Consider the following 25,270-nt stretch of genomic DNA (forward strand, 5'->3'; position numbering starts at 1 on the left):
GCACCTCCAGTGAGAGGCCTTCTGTTCTTTCTGGACACCAAGCAGTTTTGAGACCTGCTGTAGCACCGAGTATTGCCGAGTCTCCCATGCATTCCGCCACGTAAAGCATGCTACCGGGTCATTCTCCCCCGTCAGACTCTGCAATCCAAGGACATGGCTCCTGCTGCAACTCAGGAGTTTAATTTCTCAACTGCATCTTGCAGCCTGCTGTTTCCAGTCCTCCGGCATGGCTGTAGCCTGGCTCCCGCACACAGTCAGCCAAAACACCGCTAAGGAAGAGCACCCTGCTCGCAGACGGGAAGGAGTCACTCCGCTCCCTTCTTTTTCTTCCAATGGAGCCGGTAGATGGAGGCAATCAGCACCCCCGGGGATGGTGACAGAGGCTGTCACCCCACTGATGCGTGGAGGTTCCCCGCCGCGGCTGTCGGTGCACACACCGTGCTCTGGCCGTAGTTCAGTGACGGTCCGCAGGCTCCTTACAAATTCCCCTCCCCGCTTCTCCGCCGGTGCCCGCTCTGTGCCCGTGCTGCGCGGGACGCCCGGCCGAACCGCGGGCCCTGCAGCGCCCATCGCCCTCAGCACCCGGGTGGCTGCACCCGCGACCGCGCTCCCTCTCGCTGTCATCCTTCGAGAGCTCGCCTTCCCCCGCCCCCCGGGGCATGTTCTGACTTAGCTGCCAGCTGCCGCTCGCTCCCGGACACACCGCTCGGTCTCCCGGCCCGGTCAGGCGGGCCGGTGAAGCCACCGCCCCGGTGCTCGGCCTGCGACCCGCCGCCGCCTAGCCCCGGGGCCTCCTCCTGCGGAGCCGGGCGCGGGCCGGCAGGGGGCGCTCTGCCCACCAGCCCTTCCGGCCCGGCCCGAGCTTGGGGCGACGTCGGCGAAGGGCGGGGCCCTTCGCCACGCCCCCTCCCGCCCCCCTCCCCCGGCGGACGCGCATGCGCGGGGCGAGCCGGCTGGTGCGGGCGGGGCGGCGAGGGGCGAGCGCGGTCCCGGGCCGCCATGGGAGCGGAGGCGTGAGCGGCCCCGCCGGCGTCCTCCTGCCGCCGAACGGGGGGGGAGAAGGGCTGCGCCCGCCGCTCCGCACCCACCGGCGCGCCGGCAGGCAGGGGAAGGGGCGCGGCGCGACGGGCCTGGGGGCGGGGCCTGGGTTCGGGCCTGGGCCTGGGCCGGGAGGGCCGCGGGGTGGGGGCGGTCGCGGCCTAAGGACGCCGTGGGGGGAGCGCTGCCATCGCCTGCCCGGGATGGGGGCGATGCAGGAGGCGTGGGGGGGGCGGTTCCGCTGTTGTTTCCTCCCCGCCCTCCGCCTCGGCTGTGCTCACCCCCCCCTCTCCCCTCCGCAGAGGCCGCCCCCGTCCGAGGGAAGCATGTTCCGGCTGATGAGGGATGGCGAGCCGGAGGACCCCATGTTTGCCATGTGAGTCGAGGTGGACACCCTCCGCGGGGAGGGGGGCAGCACGGCAGGAAAGTGGGGGCTGCGGCACAGATCGATCTCGCGGGGCTGGGCTGGGAGGGGGCCAGGTGTGTTACCCCTCCGAACAGACGGGCAGGGGGCCTCCGGGGCTGCAGGAAATACCGCAGCGCAGCAGCTGTCTGGAGGAAAATACAAACATTCTCTTCAGGGGCAGCACAGGGAATAACCTGGTTCGCGTTGGTCTGATTTCTGTAATAGTAGAGCACGGTCTTGGAGGAAAGCATGATTAAATAAAGTAGGCCAAAAGGCATTGCAGCTGTCTGAGGAGGAGACGGCTAGAACACCTAATCTTTTTTTTAATGTAAGGATTTTCTTTTTCTTCTGCAAAGTAGGATTTCAGTTCAGATAGATAAAATCTACTGTTTCGTACAGTGTTTGTTGCAGTTCTGCACAGGAAGTCATTAATGAAGCTGGAGAAGTCTGCTAAAAGAGTTGTCAAGTTGTAAGGAACTAAGTAAAGAGAAAACAACGAGTAGTTTTGAAATATGAGTCTTAAAATCTGTCAAAGCTCCCACAAACTCTTCCTGGGATTCCTTTTAGTGAATGTTTTTGTTTCTGTCCACAGTCCAGAAATTGGATGCTCTTGATAAATTTTGGCAGTGAATCTAAGCTGGCAGTCCTTGCCAAAACAAATAAGGAATAGGCTGTAATCAAATAAGAATTTGATTATGTTAAGCATGGCACTACCACAAATGTGGTGCAATTAATTTATGTAGATTAATAAAGTCCATTTTTTGCTTGTGAAATTGGTAATAAGCAAGAATTTTATCGTCTGTAAACAAATTAGCAGGAGAGGAGACCTTGATGTCCCAGTTAGTCACAGAATGACTGTTTTCTCATTGATGTGGCAGGTATGAGTCTGGCTTTTATTATGGGAAGCATTTCCAGTAGAGACAGAAAAGTTTTGGTTTGTAGTAGGTGCTTTTGTGATCTCAGGAATACTCTATGCTGTTGAGATTATTCATGCTCAAGAGGGATAAGTGCAGGCTATAAGATGTGCAGAGAAATGCTGTGGTATTTCCCAGACTTTTTACCATGGTTGCTGTGTTCTGTGACCGTTTCTCCTTATTCTCCTTTTTCTCTCCCTGCTCCACCAGCATGTGTGAATGTGTACAGCCCTCAAAGCAGAGGCTGCAAAAGAAGGAAGGAAAACCAGTTAGGTACCCCAGTTATTGTTCCCTTTCCCTTTCAAGTCTGCAAGAGCTGTATGTGGTCTCAACCTCTTGACAACTGTATATGTAACATTGTAGGAAAATAGTAGAGGGATGTCACATAGTGTCAGGCCACGCAGTCCATTCTGGACATTTCAGTTTTGCGTTTGAGTGCGTTTGCGTGCATGTATGTGGAGGGGTTAGAGGACAATATCACCTGCTGTCTGGTCTCATTAAGTGTAGTACTCTCTCTGCAGCCAGGAGGGTCTTCATGCGCCTCCCTGCAAAATGAAGAACTCATCTAGAAAGGTTTCGATTGTTTCACAGAGCTGTTAACGTAAAACGTTTTGATGGCACAATAGGAAATGAGTATGAAATGATGGTGGTACGTGAACTGCAGATCTGAGAAGTGGCTTTCATCTGTTAGAGCAGTGAGGTTCTGGAATGACTAAAGTGTTAGTGGGAGCCAAACACCGAACTACTTCTGAAGAGACATTAGTTAGTGCCTGAGTGGGATTCTGCCGTGTAAATATATTCTATTGCAAGAAATAAAATGGGATCCAGAGGTCCCTTCCAGCCCCAAGGATCACCATACGCAACACTGAGTTCTTGAGATTCTGGATTTCCAACTTGGAGAGGAATGCTCAGTTACGTAGGAGAAATTGAAAGGCAGAGAATGGGTGGATTATGTAGGGCTTTGTCTTCTATCATCCCTTCCTCACCGTTGTCCTCTCAACCTTTTCAAAAGGGACCCTTTTGCCATCCACCGGCAGCACATGAACCGTGTGCTTTCTGGAAGTTTTGGCTTCAGCCCGCTCCTTGGCATCACTGATGGAACCACACCTGGGGCTCGCCAGGCTGGCCGTAGGATGCAGGTAAAAGAGGGGCTGAGTACAGGATAAGATTTCTTAAACTGCCTTGTTAGCTTTTATCTTCCACTGTTACTGGCTTGGGGGCACCCCCTCGCCTTCACATGGATGGTGGGTACAGAGTTAATCTCCATCACGGCGTTCTTGTCCTTTTCTTTACTCTGTGTGCATTAATATGTTGAACTCAACTGCGCCCTATGTTGAATGGGAAGAAGGGAAGAAATAAGTGGTATTTCTCAAGGACATGAATCAGTATATGTGGGAGAAATTTAGGAGCACCACCTTATGTCTGGTTTGTTATGGGTAATATGATTTAAACCACCATGAATCTGTGGGGCACTTTCTTGAGCTATTTGTTGGGTGTGAGCATTCCCAATTCTGTTTCTGAGAAGGATGAGGGTGTTCTGAGGAGGCTGTTGCAAAGTCGTTCTCTGTTCTGTTTTTCTGTTGCCCTGGCAGGCAGGAGCTGTTTCGCCCTTCGGGATGCTCGGCATGGTAAGTCCTCTGTTTTTCTGGGTCAAATTATGGGCCTTCCAAGAGGTGACTCCGTACTGAGATTAATCAGCACTGTGTGCAGCCAGTGCTAAAATGTAGCCATCTGTGAGCAAGACCATCTATCCTAATGGTAGTGAGGGTGGGAAGGTGACTGAGACCTAGATTTATAGTAAACAGAATAGGAAGAGGGTATTGAACTGAGTTGCTGTATGACTTCAGGCCTTTCCCTTGTTTCTCCTCTAATGTTTTAATCTAGTCTGTGAGCTGTTACAGAGGAGAGATTCTAACTCTGTTTATATGGGTAGATTGTATTTGCACCTTGACCAGAGAAGAGCCCTAAAGCTGTTACAGCCCAATATTTCATAGGAATTGGGACAGTTAATATCCAGGAAGAGCAGATAGTCTTCTAATAATCTCATATGTCTGAAAAGAAGCTGCAGATCTGTTTGGAGGTAATGGAGGAACCGTGACGAATGCAAGGAAAAGACTTGGCTGTCAGTAGGCAGAGGTGATTATTGAACAACTTTTGTCAGTGGTGGCAGATGGAAAAGCCAGTGGAATGCTTCAGGTGAACAGGACTGGAATGTTGTTTTGCCAATTATTAGGCCTAGCATAAAGGACACAGCCAGCATAAAGATGGACCAATAACCAAACTGTATTTGATACAAAAGGGTCAGTACATGGGTGAGCACTGGGGGTACAAACAAGTCAGATTATACATAATCGACATCAATCCCACTGACTCCAGTAATGACACCGCATGACCAACAATGGGTGGAATAAATGGTGAAATGCAGTCTCCTGTAGAAGGGACGGGAGACAACTGAGTCAACAAGCCAAACACATAAGACCAAGGAAGCCACATACTGAATCTCTACACAGCCCACGTTTACAAAAGCCAGACCTGACTGGAGCCCAGTTCCAGGGAGGCAGGAGGTCCTTCCCCAACAGGGAACTCTGCAAAGTGGATCCACCTCACAGACAGACACTGCCCCTTCCTGCAAGTGGTCTCAGCTTTTATCCCTCAGTGGGACACCTGACCTTGGGTTACTTCATGCAGGACACCTGGGGCTCATTTACCCAATGGCTCTCCCTGCCAGGCCGGCCGCACCCTGGAGGGAAGCTTAAAGGCAAACTCACCCCCCCTTTGTGAGGGGCTGTGGGAATCACCCATATGTCAACCTTAATTTGGGGCTTGGGGTTGAAACCTCAGCATTTCAAATGTGTATGGCTGTGTGTACATGAGAATGTTGTGCTTGGAGCGTGCTGATCTCCATCATCTACTAAAATAATACAGTGGAAATAGGTTATTCAGGATCTAGCAACTTTATCTGCCTTGCTCTGCAGCATTGCCTCAGTGAAAGACTTAAGCGTCCTGGAATTATAGCTCAGAGAAGGATTAATAAGAATACAAACAAGTAGACTTCAAAGGATAATAATATTGCGTGTGAGTACTGCTCTGCTGGAAACAAGAACAAGAGGCTACTTGAGGAAACACAAAAATCAGCAAGTTTAAACTGACACAGCAATTTTGTTTACATATTGCACAATTAACCTGTGAGACCTGCTGGCCCAGTATATTACTGCAGCCTTTAGGCTTACAAGATTAAAAAGTCAGGTGTTAGTAGGGAAAAATAAGAAAAGTTGTTATTATGTTAGAAAGAATGCAATCAGTGGAAACTTCCTTATGGTCTGAATTAAGAGTTGTCAGTGATGAGGTGAAAACGTCATCAAGGATGACTTATGGTTAAGATCACTGTTAGTGTGCATCCTGAGCTTTCTTCTCTTAGCTTCGCTGAGTGCACAGATACTCACAAACCCCAGTGCTTAGGGAGTCAGACCTGAAGTAAAAGAACAACCTTTGCTGTATGGAGAGATCTGGAGAGTCAGAACCCTTGGGCAATGCAATCTGAGAGAATGGAGAGAACAGCAACCCCAAATGCTGGGTTTTGTCTGCGCTACTGAAAGAAAGGGGAAAGAACAAGAGGGGTTTTTTTCCTTAGGCAGCAATTTTTTGTCCCTTGCAGACAGTTTGTTGTTCTTTTCTCCTGTATCTTTCCAAACTGACTATTCATGTGTTCTGTTTTCCTTTTTATCAGGCAGGTGGCTTCATAGATATGTTTGGGATGATGAACGACATGATTGGAAACATGGTAAGAACCTTCCATAAAGCAGTCTGTATCCAGGGGAGTACTGAGGGTGCTCCTGCCCTCCACTCTGATGTCTTGCAATGCTGCTTTGGTGGGGGCTGTGCTCACGCTGCCGAGGTGGCAGAGGCTGTAAGCCTTGCTTTGTGACCAGGATTCAGTGGTAGAGTGCTTTTTCCTGAGGAGTACCCTCTGAGCGCAGGGGGGAGAGATGGGTGGGGATAGACTTGTTTAGCAAGAAAGGAGAATTAATTTCACAGGGAAATGTATTCTCCAGAAAGATGGACCCATGGGGATTATATTCTTCCTATTGTAATTTCTTCCTACTTTGTTGCATAGAGAGAGAATTAACTGCCATCTCTTCTTCCCTCCTATTCCTTCTTTATACCATTCCCCATTTCTTCTTGCAGGAGCATATGACAAGTGGTGCAAACTGCCAGACATTTACCTCCTCAACTGTCATCTCCTATTCCAACCTGGGTGATGGGCCTAAAGTCTATCAAGAGACCTCAGAGATGCGTTCAGCACCTGGCGGGGTAAGGAGGAGGCCACAGCGCGTCTTCTCAGTGTGAGGCTGCTGGTTTTGCTGTGGCTGGATGGGCTTCGATCGGTGGCTCAGCACTGACCACCTACAGTGCTTCTGCTTTGTAGTCATTCGCCATCCGAGGAGCGTGTTGTGACTCACTGAACCATGCTGAGGGCCACTGAGAGGGGATAGGAAGTGCTGGCCGGGGGGGAATCCATTTTCCCCTCTTCATTGCATTGCATCTGATACCCTGAGAGTGGTGGCAGTGCAATGTGACTGAAATACTGTAGGAAAGAGTTAGAGTGCCTGATCAGAGAATCAGAGGGCATTGGTGGAGTCCCCATCCCTGGAGGGGTTGAAGAGTCGGGTTGACCCAGCACTGAGGGATCTGGTGGAGTTGGGAACGGTCAGTGTGAGGTTAATGGTTGGACTGGATGATCTTCAAGGTCTTTTCCAACCAAGATGATTCTGTGATTATGGGGCTGGGAGAATGAGTTAAAACATTGATCCTATGTGGGAATTTGCCCTCAGATCCGTGAGACCAGACGGACCGTAAGGGACTCGGACAGTGGCTTGGAACAAATGTCGATTGGACACCACATCAGGGAGCGGGCCCACATCATGCAGCGGTCCCGGAACCATCGCACAGGTGACCAGGAGGAGAGGCAGGACTACATCAACATGGATGAGAGTGAGTACCGCCCATGACCTCCTCCCAGCAAACGCCAGGTGCTGCTTCCCCCCTTCCTCCCCATCTGAGCTTGTCCTTCCCCACACAGGTGACGCAGCCGCATTCGATGATGAGTGGAGACGAGAGACGTCCCGTTTCCGGCCACAGCGGGGGCTGGATTACCGACGCCACGAAGGCAGCAGCGGCCGTCGGGCTGAAGGGACTCGTCTTGCGATCCAGGGCCCTGAGGATTCTCCCTCCAGACAGTCCCGTCGGTACGACTGGTGAACCCAGAGTAGGCCTGGTGGGGGGTGCAGTGTGGACACCCCCAAATCTACCTACACGCTCTTGTAAGTCTTAACAAGTTTTTTCCCTCATCTTCCACTGTGCGGTTGCCTCTTAGCCCCATGGTTATCTTCTTACGTTGCCCCAGTCTTACATTATTTTGAAGCGTTGGTTGGAAACAGGTTTTTCAACTTAATCTAGTGATCAGGGGAAGATGTGACTTCTGAGAAAACAGTGTTCTGATTGGGAAGGTGGAAGCTGCTTAAGTTAGCTCTGTTGTCAACAAAAAAGTGTGGTGTCAGCTTAACTGATGGTTGAAATGGTATGAAATGATGCAGGATCACAATCTGTAGAGTGTTTATACTGTCACTGTATAGAATTTAGAGCTCATTTGCTGTCAATCCAGTTTGAAATATAAGTAAGTGCTGGTGTCTGCTCTCCTGTGATTTGAATAGGATTCGCTAGGATGCAATCTAGTCCTCAAAAAGGGACTTTTTTCTTTTTTTCTTTTTTGCTATCTAGACATCAGGTTTAAACATGTGGTTATCTGTCTTTTTTGCTGCTTTCTAGTCACCACTCACTCTTTTTATGTTCTCCGTTTCCCTTCCTCCCAGGTACAGACAGTGAAACTCCGAAGCCCCTTCAAAGCACCACTTGGACCCTTCTCAAATTTAGTATTAACTTCCCTCCCACTTAAGAATTGAAACAAAGCAACTAATCTTCTGCATTTCTCTTTTTTGCCCCATTTGGGTGCTGCAGTGGGACATGGGGAATCTCACTGATGTGCAAGGAACACATTAATTGCCCATTCCCTTTCTGCTCTCCCTTGGTTCTGTTCTTTCTGCCAGTAGTGGTGGGCATGAGGAGCTGCCACCTTGCCTCTTCCATCCTTCCCACTCTTTCTGTGCTGGGTTGGGCTGGTTCTGAAGTTTGTGTTTAGTCCCCTGTGAAAGAATTGTGAGGGAATTCTAGAACCTAGTGTTGGTCCCCTCACCGGGACAGAGGCTTTGATTCCCCTCCTGCTCCTTGGTGCAACTATAGAGAAGCAGAAGGATGTGTGTGTTAGAGAAGGTAGGAGCAGAACAAAAGCTGGATCAGCCTGTGGGCCCCCGCCCCTGCCCGACCCCTCTTCAGTCAGCTCCCCCACTTTTTTAATTTGTGAAACTTGTAACTAGATGTTTACTGAATAAAGAAACAAACTGTAAAGAATTGTTGGATCAGTCTTTACCTTCAGCTGACCTAATTGTGCCTGCTGTGGAACTAAGTAACCTCTTTCATATCCTGGGGAAATTGAGGGGAAACTCGGAGTTTAATTCTAAGGCTTTGTTTTCTTATAGAAAATAGCCTTATGACCTTCCCATATAGTTACAAAGTGAGATAATGCTCAACATGGAAATGGTGAGAGAAGACCTAAGAACCACCGTTTGCAGAAACACCCTTGAATTGCTGTAGTTTTCCTGTGCGCTCAAGGGAGATTGGTTGGTCTTTCTCGCTGCCTGGTCATCTGTGCAGCCCTGAATTGGGCTTCCAAGGTTTCTGCACAGCCAGGGAATATTTCCATTATTTTCTTACTATTTCTCTGCCTCAGAGGCTGATGTTAAAAATGACCTTTTCTTAACTTTTTCAGTATTAGGTGAAACTTGAGAGGCATAAGGAATACAGGACTAGGGAAGATCTGTGTTCTTGGGCCAATTTCCTGCTCCGGCACGCACCCTTACTAAACCTTTTCATCAACTCTTTTGGAACAGAAGGCAGGAAATTGATGCATGACTTACACTTGGAAGTGGTGTGCTGGGATCTTGCTGTGTATCCCTGTGTTGTACAGATGGGCACTAACAAAAAAAGGAAACAGAACCCAGTCCCTGGAAGCTTAGGGCAGCTCTTGCATGTGTTCCACCCTTCAGGACGTGCTGGGGAGGGCAGTAGCTGATGGCATGCTCTCTTCCCACTTCCCTGCGCTGTTTTGTCTCACAGCAAGTCTTGGTGGGAGTCCTGGTCTTCAGGTGGCTGTTCCACATCTGGGTGAAGTTGGGAGAGTGAAAGGAGGGACCTTAGTTGAGATAGTGAGGTAAGTGCTAGAGTGGGGTAAGCCCCGGGAGCAGACTTTTTCTGGAGTTACAGTGGTCAAGGCAGGCCCTGTAAAGAGCGAGGCCAGAGGAGGAGCTCTGCCACAAAAAGTGGTGCTTGGGAGGGGTTTAGTGGAAGACAAGTTATGGTGGGGTTGCCAGACTTTGAAAGATGGAACTGGAACAGCAGCGGCCTTCATCTCAGTGGTGTCTTGAGCTAGTGTGAGGTGTGGGACCTGGTGTTTTGGTCCAGTGAAGAGCCAACTGAGCTCAGAAAGGCGCTTACAGCATCAAGATAGTGGTGGTAACCAGCCACGAAGTCCTGGCCGTGTCTGAGAAAGAGAACGGGGAGATGGGTGTGGTGCTGGTGGGGATTAACTTGGCCCGTTGAGATGTGAGAATCCATTCCTCTTTGGCCATGGAATCCCTAATCTTGATCTAGTCCCTCATCCTTTTATCAGGATTCAGCCTCTGCACCCTGTTGAGTGCCATCCTGCTTACAGACCCTTGCGTGCTCTTCAGCTCTGTGGTGGGGGTGTGATTTACCTGATGCTCCACCCTTGCTAGCTGCCATACAGTCATTGCCAAGATCTTGGCCATCTCCAGGTGTGATAAGCCTCTGGTGCTCTAGGGAAATGGAAAAGAGGTTTAGTTAGAAAACATTCTGTTAAGGCTAGGAAGCTAGGAGAGAGTTTTAGAGATCCCAAACCAAAGGGTAAGCATGAGAGGTTTATTGGGAGGGTCTCCCCTTCGCTAGTCCTGAGGCTGACACGGTGCTTTAACCTCTGACTTCAGGGAGCAGGGCTTTTGGTTTTTTTTCAAAAGAAGGGAATCTCCCTTTGACTCCTCCAGTCTTGGGAGGCTGTTCTTCACCTGCTGCTCAGGGTTCTGCTTGAAGAAGCCTTCTCTGCTGCTCCAAGCTGGCATTGATCCAGGCACAATGGTGCTTTTTGATCAGTGGCTTGAGAGACTCAAGGAGAGGATGCGAAGGCAAGGAGAAAGAGGGCAGGTGTGTACCCCAGTGGGAGTAAGAAGGGCTGCCACCAGTGCCTTTTGCTGAGTGATTGTGAGTTGTACTTGGGCCTCTCTCCCTTTCACTGATACCCTGGTTTGGTGAAAATTTAGTTACTGCTCACTGACGAAGGTTATTAATCCAATGGAAACACATGCAGAAAATTGTGTGGAGGCAACGAAAAGCTATGTGTGCACAGCCAGTGATTTACTCCTCTCCCTCTGTCTTTAGACAAGCTGGAGACCTGCCAGTCAGAGAGTGACCTGGGGGTGTTGACTGACAGCTGGCTAAACAGGAGCCAGCAGTGTGCCCGGGTGGCCAAGAAGGCCAGTGGCATCCTGGCTTGTGTCAGCAATAGCGTGGCCAGCAGGGACAGGGAAGGGATCTGACCCCTGTACTCGGCACTGGTGAGGCCGCACCTCGATGAGTGGGTTCAGTTTTGGGCCCCTCATCCCAAAAAGGCCATTGAATGACTCGAGTGTGTCCAGAGAAGGGCAACGGAGCTGGTGCAGGGTCTGGAGCACAGGTCTGATGGGGAGCGGCTGAGGGAACTGGGGGGGTTTAGTCTGGAGAAGAGGAGGCTGAGGGGAGACCTCATGGCCCTCTACAACTCCCTGAAAGGAGGGTGCAGAGAGGGGGGATGAGTCTCTTGAGCCAAGGAACAAGTGACAGGACAAGAGGGAATGGCCTCAAGCTGCGCCAGGGCAGGGTCAGAGTGGCTGTTAGGAAGTATTTCTTTGCAGAAGGGGTTGTTGGGCGTTGGAATGGGCTGCCCAGGGCAGGGGGGGGAGTCCCCGTCCCTGGAGGGGTTGAAGAGTCGGGTTGACCCAGCGCTGAGGGATCTGGTGGAGCTGAGAACAGTCAGTGTGAGGTTAATGGTGGGGACTGGAGGATCTTCAAGGTCTTTTCCAACCGAGACGATTCTGTGAGAAGCTCTAAGTTGTAAGCAGGTGCCCGAGTCGCTGCATGCGGCACTGCTCAAGTTGAGCTACCTGTAAGCAAGAACACCCGCGCAATCAGAAAGCTCACCCCGTTACATCGCCCAGACTTCAGCATTTAAACCACAGCTACGTCTGGTTAATTTTTCCCATTAATTACATTTCAAGTGAAATGGTTTCCTCTTAAAAGTAGTCCACCTGCTGTATTGGAGCAAAGGGAAGGCCTAGGATGAGTCTCTTATTCTGAGATGTCTGTGACAGCTCTTCCAGCAGGATGGAGAAAGACAAAGTTGGATGTTCCCAACATGAAAGTCAGGGAGGGAAGGGAAGGTGGGCAGAATGAGGTGGAGAGAGGCTGAAAAATCTGATAGAAAGATGGATGACATAACCTCAGAGGAGAGTGCAATAGCTACATGCAAATAGAATAGAAACTGAAGGCATTTTGTTTGTTGTATATTGTTTTCCATATTTGAAAATTTATTGTGAAAATAAGAGCCATTAGAGCTAGTGGGAACTTTGTCTTTAAATGTTTTTGTTGGTGGCCCTGAAGTGCTGTGCACCTTTCACTGTACTTTTTAAAGCACTGTAGAATACTGCCGAAATATGAGGAGCCTGGGAAAGTTAACCTTGTGCCAATACTTGTAAACAGTGAATGAGACATCCACAGCTGTAAACCAGGTAAACTGACTAAAGTCAAGATAAGAGATTGAAAATGCATTCAGTTTAAAAATAAAAATAGATGTTTTGGGTTTTATAATGATCTTGTTCTCACTTGAAATTGTTTCTGTCCAACGGCTGTAATATTTTCTGATGAAGTCAGGTTGGGTTAACAAAGGCACTACAGCAACCTAAAGTTAAAGGTTATACCAGCTTGAGTTATCTTACTTAGCCACACAAGACTGTGCTCTGATTTAAAAGAAATAATTAAGACAACAAAAGGGCTGATACTACAAATTTTAGTTCACTGATAAATTTAAAGTAATGAGGAGGAAAAAGAGACCCCAGAATATGAAATTATTTCTAGTAGGATGCTGTTCTGAAACTAATGCTCATTAGTAACTTGATTAATGATCTGAAAGAAGATATTAAACCAGTGCTGATGAAGCTTTCAGAGGACCTAAGGAACTATGAAAGTGATAAATGATGGGAAAAGATGAGATGTGCAGAGCAGTCTGTAACTATTGGTGTGTGGTTTTTTATATACAGTATTTCTGGCTGCACTGAAAGCAGCAAGACATTCATCCAGGATCATAAATGTAGTCTGTGCTTTTTTCAAGATGGAGGACAGTTTTCTGGAAACTCTGGAGGGACTCTGAAAATAATTTAGAAGAATTAGAGTGCTGGGAGATTCCCGACTAAATGAATGGTTTTTGCATAATTCTTCATCCATGGAGATGGGTTATGCTTGCCTGTGTTCACCACGAAGGGAGGTAAAGTTTCTCCTCTGTATCACAGTAGTGAACCCATTATGTGAAATCTGAGTATACAACACTAAAAAGGACACCGAAGATTGGAAGGACTCGAGAAGGGAGCAGCAAGGATGATCTAAAGCCTGGAAATGCTGGCTGGCACCATGAGCTCATGAACTCAAGACTCATGTCTGGGCTCATTCTGCTTGAGCACGGGCTGGCATTACCTGGGTGGGAATGAGTCTTCTGACAGTAGAGGGCTCCTTAACCCAGCAGAAAACCTGCAGCTGCCTGATGATGGAACTGGAAATGAGAGCAGAGCATGATCCTTAGAGCATACCTGGGTTTTCCAGCCCTTGATACTTCAAACCTAGATGGGGTGTCTCAAGGAGTTGGAGAGCAGGCTGAGGAATGTGCTGAGGTAGTTCTTGGCCACTTGAGGAGCCAAACGACATGATGATACCTGTCCCTTCAGTCTTTAAAAATCTATGAATCAGAGGAAAGAGGGCTGGCATGGTGCTAGACTTCAGGGGAGGGTGTGCAGGGAAAGAAGAGACCTGGTGACTTGTCTGGGACTTCAAAGGACATGGGACCACAGGGTGAGCTGCAGGAAAGGGCACAATATTGTGGGAAGCAAATGTGCACTTCCATGGACTGGGAGTGTAAGATCCCGCAGGCAAATGCCACTCCCGTGGCACCAACCCCAGTGTTAGAGAACAACAGGATTTAAAACAGACCACAATACAGGGTCTAGATTAAAATCGCTTGTTTGAGTTTGCAACATTTTTCTACTTTCCAAAACACGCTAAAAAAATTACTTCTTATTTTTCAGCCATGTCTTAAATATAACTATCTTTTTCTTCCTGGGAATTTTCTTTTTTAAAGATAAAACTTCAAAAAATGCCCCCATGGGGAAACTCTACTTAGGTTATTATTACTTCCGCTGTCTCCTCGCATGTGGTGGTTTTGGCTGACTGGGTTTATAAATCCTGAGGGCACTTAATACGAAACATAGAGGGGGTGGGGAAAGGAGGTACAAAGGAATAGAATAGACACTACCTATCTCCAACTGCTGGTGCCAGAATGATCAGAGGTAAGCTGGAAGTAGAGATACTAGGCTCAGGATATGCATCCTAACTAATAAGAGAAAAGGAGAACAAAGATTGCAAAGAATAAATGCATGAGTAAATAAATAAAACCCAGACACATTGAGAAATTGGATGAGGGTATCACACAGGAGGACACAGGTGGCCTCAAAGGTGTCAGTAACAGCAAAGGGATTAACAGTAGGAAAAAGTAAAAGGGAAAAAGGTAAGTAGGACCTAAAATCAAGACTTTCTTAGCTGTAAACTGGAGCCTCTTTGGTTATAAGCAGCAGAAAAGAAGAAAGACTCAAGATCACCAGTGAATCATATAACTAAGCACCTACTGAGGCGTTGAGGAGGACACACGCAATCGGGGAGGTGTTTTGGTTAGCTATAGGTATGTGTGACTGTTGCTATGCAAACTGCTGATCAGACTTCACCTGTGGAAGAGAACTGGGCTTGTTTCTAACCAAAAAAGCTTAATTTGAAGTGCAAGTAAGAGCAAGCTTGTAGGATAGCCTACAAACTACCAGGAGCTCACAATGTGCAAGGGGGCTGGTTTGCTTAGTCAGGCAAAGTGAAGTCTGTTGTGGTTTGAGCCCAGAGAGCAATTGAGCACCACATAGCCATTCATTCCCCCCTTCCTCCCCAGCACTGGGAAGGAGAAAAATTAATCAAAATGCTCAGGAAATGAGATAAGGACAGTGAGAGGCTGCTCACCCATTATGGTCACAGGCAAAAGACAGGCTCGTTAGGGGAAGAAAAAAACCCATCACTTTAGTTCAGAACGCTGACAACAGCAACAACTTAACAGGCAGAATGGGACAGTGAGAAGCATTACTGTGTCTTAAAAACACCTCCCCCCACCCCTCCCTCTTCCCGGGCCCAGCTTTGTTCCCAATATCTCCACCTCCTCCCCAGTGGGGCAGGGCAGGGGATGGGGGCTGCAGTCAGTGCTGCTGCTTCTTCCTCCAGGGTGGCGGGGCATCACTCTTCTGCACCCCCCTGCCCTGCCCCGCGGGGGGGTCTCTCCCACAGCAGACACTCCTCCACAGGCTGTGCTGTGACTCCTCCCCATGGGATGCATCTTCTCGAGATGCTCCACCCTGGGTCACCTCCACAGGTTGCTCCTCCCAGCGCCCAACTGCAAAGGCGGGGACTGCTTCTCCACAGAGTCCTGGTGGTTCCCCCACAGGCGAATCTCTGCTCTTCCTGTGACGTCCATGGTGGCAGGGGGTGTCCCTGCTGTCTCACCACGGGATACAGGAGGGCTCTAGGCTCCACTGCACCTCTGCCTTCTTGCCACTGGCCTCAGTGTTCACACAAGTGTCCTTCTCGTAGCTCCTCCACACATATCCCCCCAACTCCCTCTCAGATTCCCCTTCTTAAATACATTATGGTGGCAGCCCAGTCATCATCACTAACTGGCCCGGCTTTGGCCAGAGGCAGGTCCAACTTGGAGCCGGGGAATCTTTGAGAACCTCACAGCGGGTCACCACTGTATCCCCTTCACCTGCTACCAAAAACTCCACCACACAAACCCAGCACATCTATTAACTCAAGGGACCTAAACACCAGGGAGGAAGAACAACTTCAGCTATAGCCACACTGGCACAAGAGAATATAAACTAGCTGTGAATCTGTTTAAACTGGAAATTAGAAAAACTTTCTACCCACTACAGGTCCTGGGGCAGCCTGCCAAGGGGACTAATGGGGACAGAACAATGAACAAGTTTTTGGTTGACACTTGAGAAGCTTTTGCAATGGGATTCTGAGATGGTACTAGTAAGAGATCACACTCAGTCACCAGGAGCTTCCTTCTCACTTCTGTTCCCACTAAACAGATCATCCATATTCCTGCATTCCCAAGGCCAGCACTAAATGCTTCAGAGGCTGGTGGAGGGAAACCTGCAGGAGACAGAGCAAAGTCTCCACAGAAACATTTTCTCCTGATCCAAAGAAGCTGGATCTTCACTTGTGCCTTGAAGCAGGAGGGCGTAGAGTTGCTTTTAATGCATGCATGAGTGCTACAGTAATTCTGAATGTTCTTGTCATCCATATAACGGTCGTTGCTCTTGAATCTACCTGACATTTCGGTATCTATTGAATTCATCACAACATGAATATAACTGCACATTACACAAAGAATTTTTGCAAATGAACTCCTTTCCCTGGCAGTGACAGAGTCTGCCACCGGCAGAGGACGCAGACAAAAATCCAGCCCAGTTCCACACTGCACTGGCAGGGATGCTCCCAGAAAACTGGAGCAGACCCAAAGAGGAACACCGAAAAGGTGGGTGGCTGAGGAACCAGTAGAGAAAGCAGGTGGGTTTTTTTTCTGAGTATTGCAGCTAAGCAGTGACTACTACTAGGAAAAGGGATGAAGAAAGAAGAGTCCTGCAGGTAGGACATAGACAGACCCCCACGGAGAGGGTGGCAGAGAGGGGAAGGGGTCACAGAAGGAAAAGGAGCAGCTATTCCATGGCATAAAAAGGAAACAAGGAAGATGTCAGAGATCTGAGAGATGCATTTGCAGCTGCTGACATAAACTATGGGATTCTTCTGACTACTCTACCTTGCTCTGCGTCACAGTCCTGCAGAGCCAGCGCCTCATCCCAGGGATGCTGGTCCAGCCGTGGCAAGAGGCAGACACAACCCTCAGCAGCTGCTGTTGAGCGGGGAGCATTTGTGAGAAGGCGCAGCCCTGTGGGACACCCACCCACCTGTGACAGTTCACCTACCAGACCAGACTGTCAGGCAGTCCTTCCATGAAAAGCCTTTGGAGGAGAGGTGAGCAGCTGGAGCAGAGGCAAGGCATCCCCATGTGAAGCTTGGGGGGGACCAAGCTGCTGCATTTATTTTTTTTTAAATCACTTTCTGATAGCCCCAGATCTGTCTCTTGAGGTACACAGGATGTGGTGAGCTAAGTTATTGTGTTTAATAAAGTCTTTAAGAAAAATAAATATTTTTGCATAATTTATGTACAAAGATTGGTTGATTTCCTGCATACATAGGTTTAACAACAGATATAACCACAGCTATTATTTTTTTCACCAGCTCACAATGATTAATGCCACCGTGGTAACTGATCTATGAAGAGTCCAAGAGAATATCAGCCTGTTCTTTGTAACAGCGCAACTTTGTAATAGCGTAACTTTGTAAAGGCGCACTTTGTAATAGTGCAACTTTCATGCCCACCAGCTCCTCCTGTGGGTTAACGAACCCCTTAAATGTCTCATTTTGGGGGTCAGAGGCAAGGGTGGCCTCAGCAACCCCCATAAACAAAATGGTGTCTCCCTTCGAGGGGAGCCCTGCTGAGGACTGTTAAGCACAAAGACCACCTCTACCCCAAAGGTCCCTCAACACAAACCTGATGGGAAGGATGAGGAGATCCTCAGACAAGTCGCACAGGGTGCTTGCCCCACTGCTACACTTCTCCCTGCTCACCGGGCAGAGATGGGCACTGCAGCGGGCGCTGGGCTGCTGGCAGCATGGTGTCTGACACCCCCACCACCTTCAAGAAGGGGAGCAGCAAGCTCCCCAGATGAAAATGTGCCTCCAGTAATGCAATAAGAAGAATTACCATCATTAACACCAATTCCTAAGAAGAATCCATGGTTACCTTTTGGCACAGGGCAGCTGGAGATGGCTGGCAGATCGCCTGCTCCTCAGACTGGGATCAACACTTCTCCATATCCCCTATTCTGCAATTCCCTAAACCTCACTCCTTTGCCAGGACTTACGGTGTCATGTACCCAGGTATTTCTTTTCTGCTCTACTCAAAGTCTCTTTTCTCAGTCTTTTCTTTGGGAAAAAACGGGGTTAAAACACAAAGACATTTAAAATGAAAACGAAAACTTACAATAATCATGCTCAGTACTTATCTCAGTCTTGCCATCTTCAAAGTGATTTACAAATGTTAACTAATTAATTAATCGTCTTTGACTGAAATTCAGAGGCATGGCTGAAGTGAGCAGGAAAATAGAAAGTGTGGTTTTCAGGGGAAGGGCATAGGGAAACCCGCTGTTTGCCATCTGACCAGGCGATCTGCAAGAATATTTTCATTCTGCGCTGCACACTTTTGTTTTTAGACGTATCAGAAGGTCTGAATTAATTTTATGTGCTACCTTCTTCTTCCTTTTTCTTAATGGAGGTCTTAAAAGGTGTCCCCTTTGAAAAGTAAACAAAATGGAAGACTTTCAGAGCTGTGAAGATGCCCCTTGATCACATATTTAATCTCAAACTCTTCTGAAATCCACAACGCAACCAGCATTGAGAGGGGAAATGAAGAAAATAGGAAGGGGAAGCAAGGCCTATGGCTGCACTTGGCAAAGGCTGCTACCAGAGAGTTGAGCTGAGCCTTGGAGAGGGGGGCGAGCTGGGTGCCACAAAACCAAGGCAGAAGGACACAAGCAGACTTGCACCAGCTGTGATTTACCTGTGAGAGTCCGAGCCTGGGGCTTTAGCACAGCCTAGAGCTGGTGTGGCAAGCCCCCCCCCGACCCCTGTGGCGGTTGCTGTCACCCATGCATAGGTTTTTGTGCTCACAAGAGCAATGCCAGCACACATACGGAGCTCAGGTGCTTGCTCCGCCTTGCCGTGCGCTGTGCAGGGCACTCACACAAGTGAGTGGAGCTCTCAGTGCTGGTTCAGGGGTGCTTCCAGCTCTGCTCCCTGGATCTGCAGCCTGGATTTAAACGGTGGATTCAGGGTGTTTAAAAAAACCTTTTGTGCCTGATAGCTACAGTGCGGTTAAAGAGAACAAAGCTCAACACGTCAGAGAGGAGCTGAGACACCTGGGACAAAGAGATGTTAGGACTGCTCTTCCTCACTGCAGCAAGATTGTTTTGGGGCATAAATATCCTCTGTCATTACAGGTAACTAAGTTCAGCTGTCCCTGGAGGTGTCACCGTTCCAGCCCAGCTCCTGCTGGACCTCAGCCAGCTCTTAGGACAGGTGCTTTGCTTTTTCTGGCTCCTCAGCTCCATCCCAAGCCCGTTCTCACTCCTTCGCATCGCATCCAACGGCTTTGCAGCAGCTCCTGTTACAAAGAGCGTGAGGTGCCAGACACCTGGCAGGTACTCAGAGCTTGCCAGGTCTCACCTCCCAGATGGCCCCTTGGTCCCAGACTAGCCCTTTGCAGGGAGCAGGAGAATCCAATGCGCATGGACATTGTTGGTTCTCACAGACAACTGCAAATGCAGCAAGCATGGAGACTTTCCTCACTGAGGGAGACAGATGAAGGCAATGCCATGCAGAGGGAGGAAGGCTTGAGGTAATTTAAACAAAAACTGAAAGCACTGGCACAACCCCTCCCTGCAAGTTACAGAAAACAGGACTCGTCAAATAGACTACCCACTGCTGCAGATCAGTCACCCCTCTAGGTGGGTTGAGACAACCCTGGCTCTGCTGCCCCCTTACGCGCTCCTGCACCCAGATTTGCACTCCTCATCTGGACAACTTCATGTCAAACCTCTCCTACTTGGCACTTCTGTGCCAGATGACTACAGCTAAGGGCCTTGGTGCCTCAGAGCACAGAATTGCTGGGTTTGTGTAACAGGGTTTTTGGCAGCAGGGGAGGGGGCTGTAGTTGTGGCCCCTGTGAGAAGTTTCTCAAAGCTCCTCTGGCTCCACATCAGACCTGTCTCTGGCCAGGGCCGAGCCAATTAGCAATGATGGCTGTGCCTCTGTGATAATGTATTTAAGATGGGGAGTCTGCCAGGAGAAGGGGGACTTTGAATGGAGTTGCAAAGAGGACACCCATGTGAGCACCAAGGGCAGTGGAAGGCAGGCAGATGAAGGGGGTGAGGTTTGCTGGAGCATGGAGCCCTCCTGTATCCCATGGTGAGATGGCAGGGACACCCCTGCCACCATGGAGGTCACTGGAGGAGTAGAGATTTGCCTGTGGCCTGTGGGGGACCCCCGGGACCCTGTGGGAAGAAGCAGCCCCCACCATTGCAGTTGGGTGCTGGGAGGAGCAACATGTGGAGGTGACCCAGGGTGGAGCATCTCGAGAAGATACATCCCGTGGGGAGGAGTCATGGTGGGGAATGCAGAAGAGTGCTGCCCCCTCCTTGGAGGAAGAAGCAGCAGCACTGACTGCACCCCCCATCCCCTGCCCTGCACCACTGGGGGAGGAGGTAGAGATATTGGGAACAAAGCTGGGCCCGGGAAGAAGGGAGGGGTGGGGGGAGGTGTTTTTTAAGACACGGCAATGCTTCTCACTGTCCCATTCTGTTAAGTGCTGGTTTTGCTAGTTTGAGTTAGTTATTGTTTTCTTCCCCTAATGAGCCTGTCTTTCACCTGTGACCATTAAATGGGTGAGTGACCTCTCCCTGTCCTTATCTCCACTCCTGAGCATTTTGATTAGTTTTTCTCCTTTCCAGCACTGGACAGGGAGAGTGAATGGCTGTGTGGTGCTCAGCTGCCCTCTGAGCTCAAACCACAGTGCAGGGAAGAGGTGCAGGGCTGCCTGAGCTCTTGGAGACCTCAGTCAGCAACCGCTCGGCCCATCCCTGCCCCTGGCACAGCTGGTGGGTGTGCCCTGCCCTGAGACCTTACACACAGGCAAGGAAGCCACTCAGAAGTTTTGTGAGTTCATGGGTTCAGGGGTTTCCCACCAAAACCAGTCCAGAACTAGTAAAACAACAATACTGCACAAACCAGCACTTTGTGTTTAAGATGGGATCACACCTTGCTAGCACTAAAACAAGCACGGTCTCACCCCAGCCCCCTTAACCAGGCTGCTCCCACACACACCGCTGTACCTCCCATTCTCAATCTGCGCAGGGAGCCAACCCTGAAAAAAACTCCCCCAGGCCAGTAAATTGAAAAAGCCTCCACGCAGACAAAGATCAGGGCTTCCCCTCATCGGATTTGTTTTTCGGTGGTTTGCTCACGCGCAGAAACCCCGGTTCAGGGAATCAAATTTTAGCACAGGCCCAAGGGAAGAGGCAGAAGGAAGCAGGGGTGAGAGTCACGGTGCCAATTTACATTGACATCAGCGTACATCACCACGGAGCAGCAGTGCGACACTCGCATCCGCCTGACTCGGCTTCCAGCCAGTCTCGAGGAAGCATCCTCTGAGGGATCTGATGTCTTTTTCCTGGGCATCTTACAGGAGTCACTTTCATTAACAGTTTTTTTCTTTCAGTTGTTTTTGGTGTTCTTTTTTTTTTCCAACCAGACTTCTGCATCCCCCAAGAACACCTCACTACCCTCTGAAACCTTGTGCAGGTGGGGACTGACTATGGTACCTTCAACTCTGTCAGACAAGTCCCCACATCACTTTCCACTTTGTTAAGGATCACAGGGCACATAATATTGACAAATATGAACTTTTCCCTCAGTCTCTGCCCATTCCCCTGAGACTACCTGAAAAGCACTGCTTTTGAACATTCCAATGTAAATCAATCACACAAGAAATTCTTTAAGATTTATGATTAATTCCTGCTTTATGGACTCTCGTCCCAATAGAGCTACTGTGGCATTACCCTTTGGAAAGGGAAGTTTCTTGAGGATATTCCATGCAGAAATGGGACAGTGGCTCTGACTTACTTCAGAACATCCAGAACCAGTATATGAGACAAAGAGACACCACCATAGGAGCACAAGTTTGTACAGATATGTCCATAGATCTATATTTTTATTGTTTTATATATAATATATTTATATATTTTTAAAAGAATCCCTTCAAAAACTACCCTCCCACCTAGCAAAACAAAGGTTAAACAATCAGAGATGGCAGCTGCATCCTGGAGCAAAGTATCCCAGGGGTCTCATAGAGCCGAAATGATTGCTGAGCACCAGCGCCCTCTTTCCAAGCTTCTGTGGGTGCAAAGGTGACTGACACGGGTTTATGGCTCTAAGTTCACCAGTCAAAAGACAGGGAGAGCAAAAGAAAGAGAAAACACATGGCTATGGAGGGCTTGAGTGGTAGGGGAAACAGCAACGCATACAGCTGAAAGCTTAGAGTGTGAAATGCTGCGATGAAGAGGAGGGAGGCACTGCCCGGGAAGTCGGTAAAGAAGATGGGAAAGAGAACAGACATGCAGGAGAATTAGTTGGCAAGATGGATCTTGGAGAAGAGCTCAGAAGCATCACACTTAGGACCCTTGCTACCCCTCCATCCCCCAAATCTCTTCCTCTCACCCTCCCAGTTGCGAAGGGAGATCCAACTAGTTTGATTTAGACCAAATCTTCGCGCTGCCCCGGAGCCTGCAGAGAGGAAAAATTAAAAAAAAAATCAGAGCAGACACTCAGGCTCATCCCTGACTTCCTTTTCTAGACCCATGCAAAGAAGAGCAGCTCACGTTTTTCGCAAAAGAAGACTTATGAACTCTGCTTCAGATGAAGAGTTGCAGAGATTTTCCCCAAAACTGGCAGAAGGTGAGCTCAGCTGGGATTATATCTCTGACATCTCCCATTCTGGGAGCAAACCCCTGCAGTCAGTAACCTCCCTGCTCCCAAATAGGGCTCCCCTCAGTTCTCCTCCTGAACATGCACACAGAGCGGCTCTGTTCATGTGCCCCCACTCCTCACCCTTTGGCTTTGGAAGTTTTCTTGCTCGCCTGGCGCTGGTTGGTGCCAGAGGCCGGCTCCCTGAGCTCTGTTAGGTGCTGTTCCGGGTCTTGGGATGTGGCTGCTGCAGCAGCTGCTGTCGTCACTTTAATGGTCTTCTTCAGGTTGGCCACCTGCAAAGTGAGAACCAAGGAATTTCCCAAGGTTGTTTCTTTCTTTTGCATTTTTTTTTTAGTTTGTTTAGTTTCATTTTCTTTAAAGCGAGTTAAGAGCTGCAAGCTCAGGTCAAACAAAAGGGCTACGAGCTGTCCAGTCCCCTGCCCTGCAGAGGGGTGTTAAGCTGATTAAGGACCCTTCTTCAGGCATAACCCGCTGTGGGGTCTGACCTAAGGAAAAGGTAAGGCCTTAGTTGAGCAAAGTCCATTAACAACCACAGGGAATGGGTTCTCATTATTTTAAAGGGAGGGACAGTGGCTGCTCCCCCCTCAGCCCACTCACCTCACTCTCTATCTGCTGCTTCAGTGCCAGCTGCTGCTCTTTGTGCTGGTTGGCCCGGCTAACCTGTTCTTCAATGCCCGACAAGACAACCTCGCAGCCCTGGCACCTGGAGAGAAGATGTAGAACTGAACGGGCCAGGGAAATTACACAGCACAGAAAGGAGAGTGAAAGATGACTGAACTCAACTCGAGAGGCCAAAAAAAAGACCTACACCAAGTAGGGAAGACACAGGAGCAGCCAGGACTGTACAAAGGTTGCTGCAGTCTCATCACCCCTCCAGCATCAAACAGAGGAATTTGGAAAATTATTTTTTGGAAAATTACTTTCTGCTGGAGTATAGGAAAGGGGATCAAGTAGGCCACCTCACAGCACTACCCCCACAGCAACACACAGAGGACCTGGGGAAGCCACCGGCCACTCCAGCAACCTTTTTTAGGTGTTAGTATCGGGGGCTTCCTCCTCACCACTCCTGCAATGTGCGGGTGATGGTGCTTAGCTCCTCCCTCCGGATGTCCCTCCCAATGCTGTAATCCACCTCCAGGCGCTGGTTCCGCTGATCCAAGCTCCCTCGCAGCACATCGGCATACACAGCCTCAATCACGAGGTCCTCCAGTTGCCGGACGTTCTTCAGCTGTAACTGCTCCAGCAGCACTGAGTAGGGGATGCACTGTGGAAACATGACGGTAACTGGCATGAGGTAACCCCAGTGCAAGGAGAACTCGGGGAAAAATAGGGCCACTACCTTGATCTTGGCAGCCAGAGTGACGACTGACAGGTGCCTCAGTTTGTTCTTCTGAGCCTCTGTCAAGGGAGGGAGGTTTGCTGCTTCAGCTATTGGCAGGGCAAAGAACAAGGTATGAGAATTTATGCCTCATTTCCCATTTCCCAGCCCCGCACAGAAGCATCTGCACACCAGTCCCCCAAGAGATGCTTCGTCTTGCCGAGCCATCCCCATTAATTCTCAGCTCAAAAGACCTTTTCTGAGAGGCCTTTCCTCCCCTCTGCCTCAAGTCATCCTCTCTACCTGTCCCGTGCCTTATTTATGCAGGTCTGCGCATCCCAGCGGATACCTAAGTCTTTCCCCTCGCCTCTCGAAAATGCCTTTCTCAAGATGTTCTTGGAAACACCCCACGCTACTGGCAAACGGGAGCGTTAGTTACTGCCAGGTACTCCGGCGTTCTGGGGCCCAAAGCGCAGTCAAGCACAGTGACAGAGGCACGGCTCTTGCTGCGAAGGGGGGCAGTTTGGGTGAGGGTCTCCAACGGCTCGGGGGCTCTGCCATGTTCTCCGCACCGAGGGACCACCATCACCGGGAGGGGAAAGGGCCCCTGGAACCGCGCCGTGCCGCCGGGGCCCGGCCTCACCCAGGTAGTCCGCGTAGGTGCCGTAGGCGAAGATGGTCAGGAGGCGGAAAACAGGGGCGAACTCGCTGTCGGCCAGCTGCGAGGACACAGGGTCAGGTCCCGCCGCCCCCCGGGCCGGGCCGCGCCGCGCCGCGGGCAGTGCCCGTCAGGCCTTGCCGCCCGGGGCGGAGCGCGGGGATCAGGCCGGGCCTAGGGCCGGGCCGGTCTCACCTCCCGGACGGCGGGCATGTCCAGCAGCTCCCCGAAGACGTAGATGCCCGGGGCCTCCAGCACCTGGTGGATGAGGCTGGCGAGGGCGGCGCCGCGGGCCGCCTTGGCCAGCAGCAGGAACTGCTCCTGGCTCTGCCCGGTCACCTTCCCCTCGGCCGCCATGCCGCTGCCGCCGCCGCGCCCCGCGGGGCTCGAGCCCCGCCGCGCTCAGCCCTCACACAGGCCTCGGCCCCGCCGCCGGGCGCCACCCCGCCCCGTCAGAACTTCTCTATGGCCGCGCCGTCGCTAGAGCGGCGCCTTCCGTGTGCTGACGCCGCCAGGCGCTCCGCCTCCGACTGGGGGAGGCCCCGGCGCGGCCCGCCCCCAGCGCTTCCCCATTGGCCGGCCGCAGGGCAGAGCGGCGGGGCGGGCCTGCCGCGAGGGCGCCCCCAAGCGGCCGGGAGGAGCGGTCTGGCGTCGCCTCCCCGCGGCAGCCCAGCGTCGCCCCGGGGCATCGCCCGCCTCGGCCGCGGCCTCTGCGGCCCCGCCCGGCCCCCGGGCCGCGCAGGGCGCGA

The 25,270-nt window shown here is 50.4% G+C and overlaps 2 protein-coding genes across 3 annotated transcripts; one reads left to right on the top strand and one right to left on the bottom strand.

The window, feature by feature from the left end:
• Positions 1-967: 967 nt before the first annotated feature.
• Positions 968-8,823, top strand: MLF2 (myeloid leukemia factor 2). The gene is made up of 9 exons (XM_074896088.1): positions 968-1,102; positions 1,341-1,414; positions 3,371-3,497; positions 3,951-3,986; positions 6,086-6,139; positions 6,544-6,669; positions 7,191-7,350; positions 7,439-7,679; positions 8,229-8,823. Exons 2-8 carry the CDS (start codon positions 1,365-1,367, stop codon positions 7,615-7,617), a joined length of 732 nt encoding a protein of 243 aa, XP_074752189.1. The 5' UTR covers positions 968-1,102; positions 1,341-1,364; the 3' UTR covers positions 7,618-7,679; positions 8,229-8,823.
• Positions 8,824-21,738: 12,915 nt separating this feature from the next.
• COPS7A (COP9 signalosome subunit 7A) lies at positions 21,739-24,997 on the bottom strand. 2 transcript variants are annotated; one of them, XM_074927549.1, is made up of 8 exons: positions 24,717-24,997; positions 24,507-24,582; positions 23,885-23,973; positions 23,607-23,809; positions 23,143-23,248; positions 22,666-22,817; positions 22,276-22,341; positions 21,739-21,988 (listed from the first exon to the last, which is right to left on the bottom strand). In XM_074927549.1, the coding sequence occupies exons 1-7, from the start codon at positions 24,876-24,878 to the stop codon at positions 22,302-22,304; spliced, it is 828 nt and encodes a 275-aa protein (XP_074783650.1). In that variant the 5' UTR covers positions 24,879-24,997; the 3' UTR covers positions 21,739-21,988; positions 22,276-22,301. The 2 variants fall into 2 exon arrangements, with proteins under 2 accessions (XP_074783650.1, XP_074783642.1); XM_074927541.1 differs by having other exon boundaries at positions 21,739-22,341.
• Positions 24,998-25,270: the final 273 nt, after the last annotated feature.

This window comes from Athene noctua, chromosome 1 (assembly GCF_965140245.1).
Source record: "Athene noctua chromosome 1, bAthNoc1.hap1.1, whole genome shotgun sequence".
NCBI classification, from domain to species: Eukaryota; Metazoa; Chordata; class Aves; order Strigiformes; family Strigidae; genus Athene; species Athene noctua.

What these genes read in the sequence shown, in the direction of transcription:
- MLF2 (XM_074896088.1), top strand. Translation starts at nt 1,365, where the DNA reads ATGTTCCGGCTGATGAGGGATGGCGAGCCGGAGGACCCCATGTTTGCC. An exon ending in CCTTCGGGATGCTCGGCATG is followed by an intron (nt 3,987 to 6,085) that starts GTAAGTCCTCTG and finishes CCTTTTTATCAG; the next exon opens with GCAGGTGGCTTCATAGATAT. An exon ending in ACGACATGATTGGAAACATG is followed by an intron (nt 6,140 to 6,543) that starts GTAAGAACCTTC and finishes TTCTTCTTGCAG; the next exon opens with GAGCATATGACAAGTGGTGC.
- COPS7A (XM_074927549.1), bottom strand. Translation starts at nt 24,878, where the DNA reads ATGGCGGCCGAGGGGAAGGTGACCGGGCAGAGCCAGGAGCAGTTCCTG. An exon ending in ACATGCCCGCCGTCCGGGAG is followed by an intron (nt 24,583 to 24,716) that starts GTGAGACCGGCC and finishes GTGTCCTCGCAG; the next exon opens with CTGGCCGACAGCGAGTTCGC. An exon ending in AAAACTTCCAAAGCCAAAGG is followed by an intron (nt 22,342 to 22,665) that starts GTGAGGAGTGGG and finishes TCCTCTCTGCAG; the next exon opens with GCTCCGGGGCAGCGCGAAGA.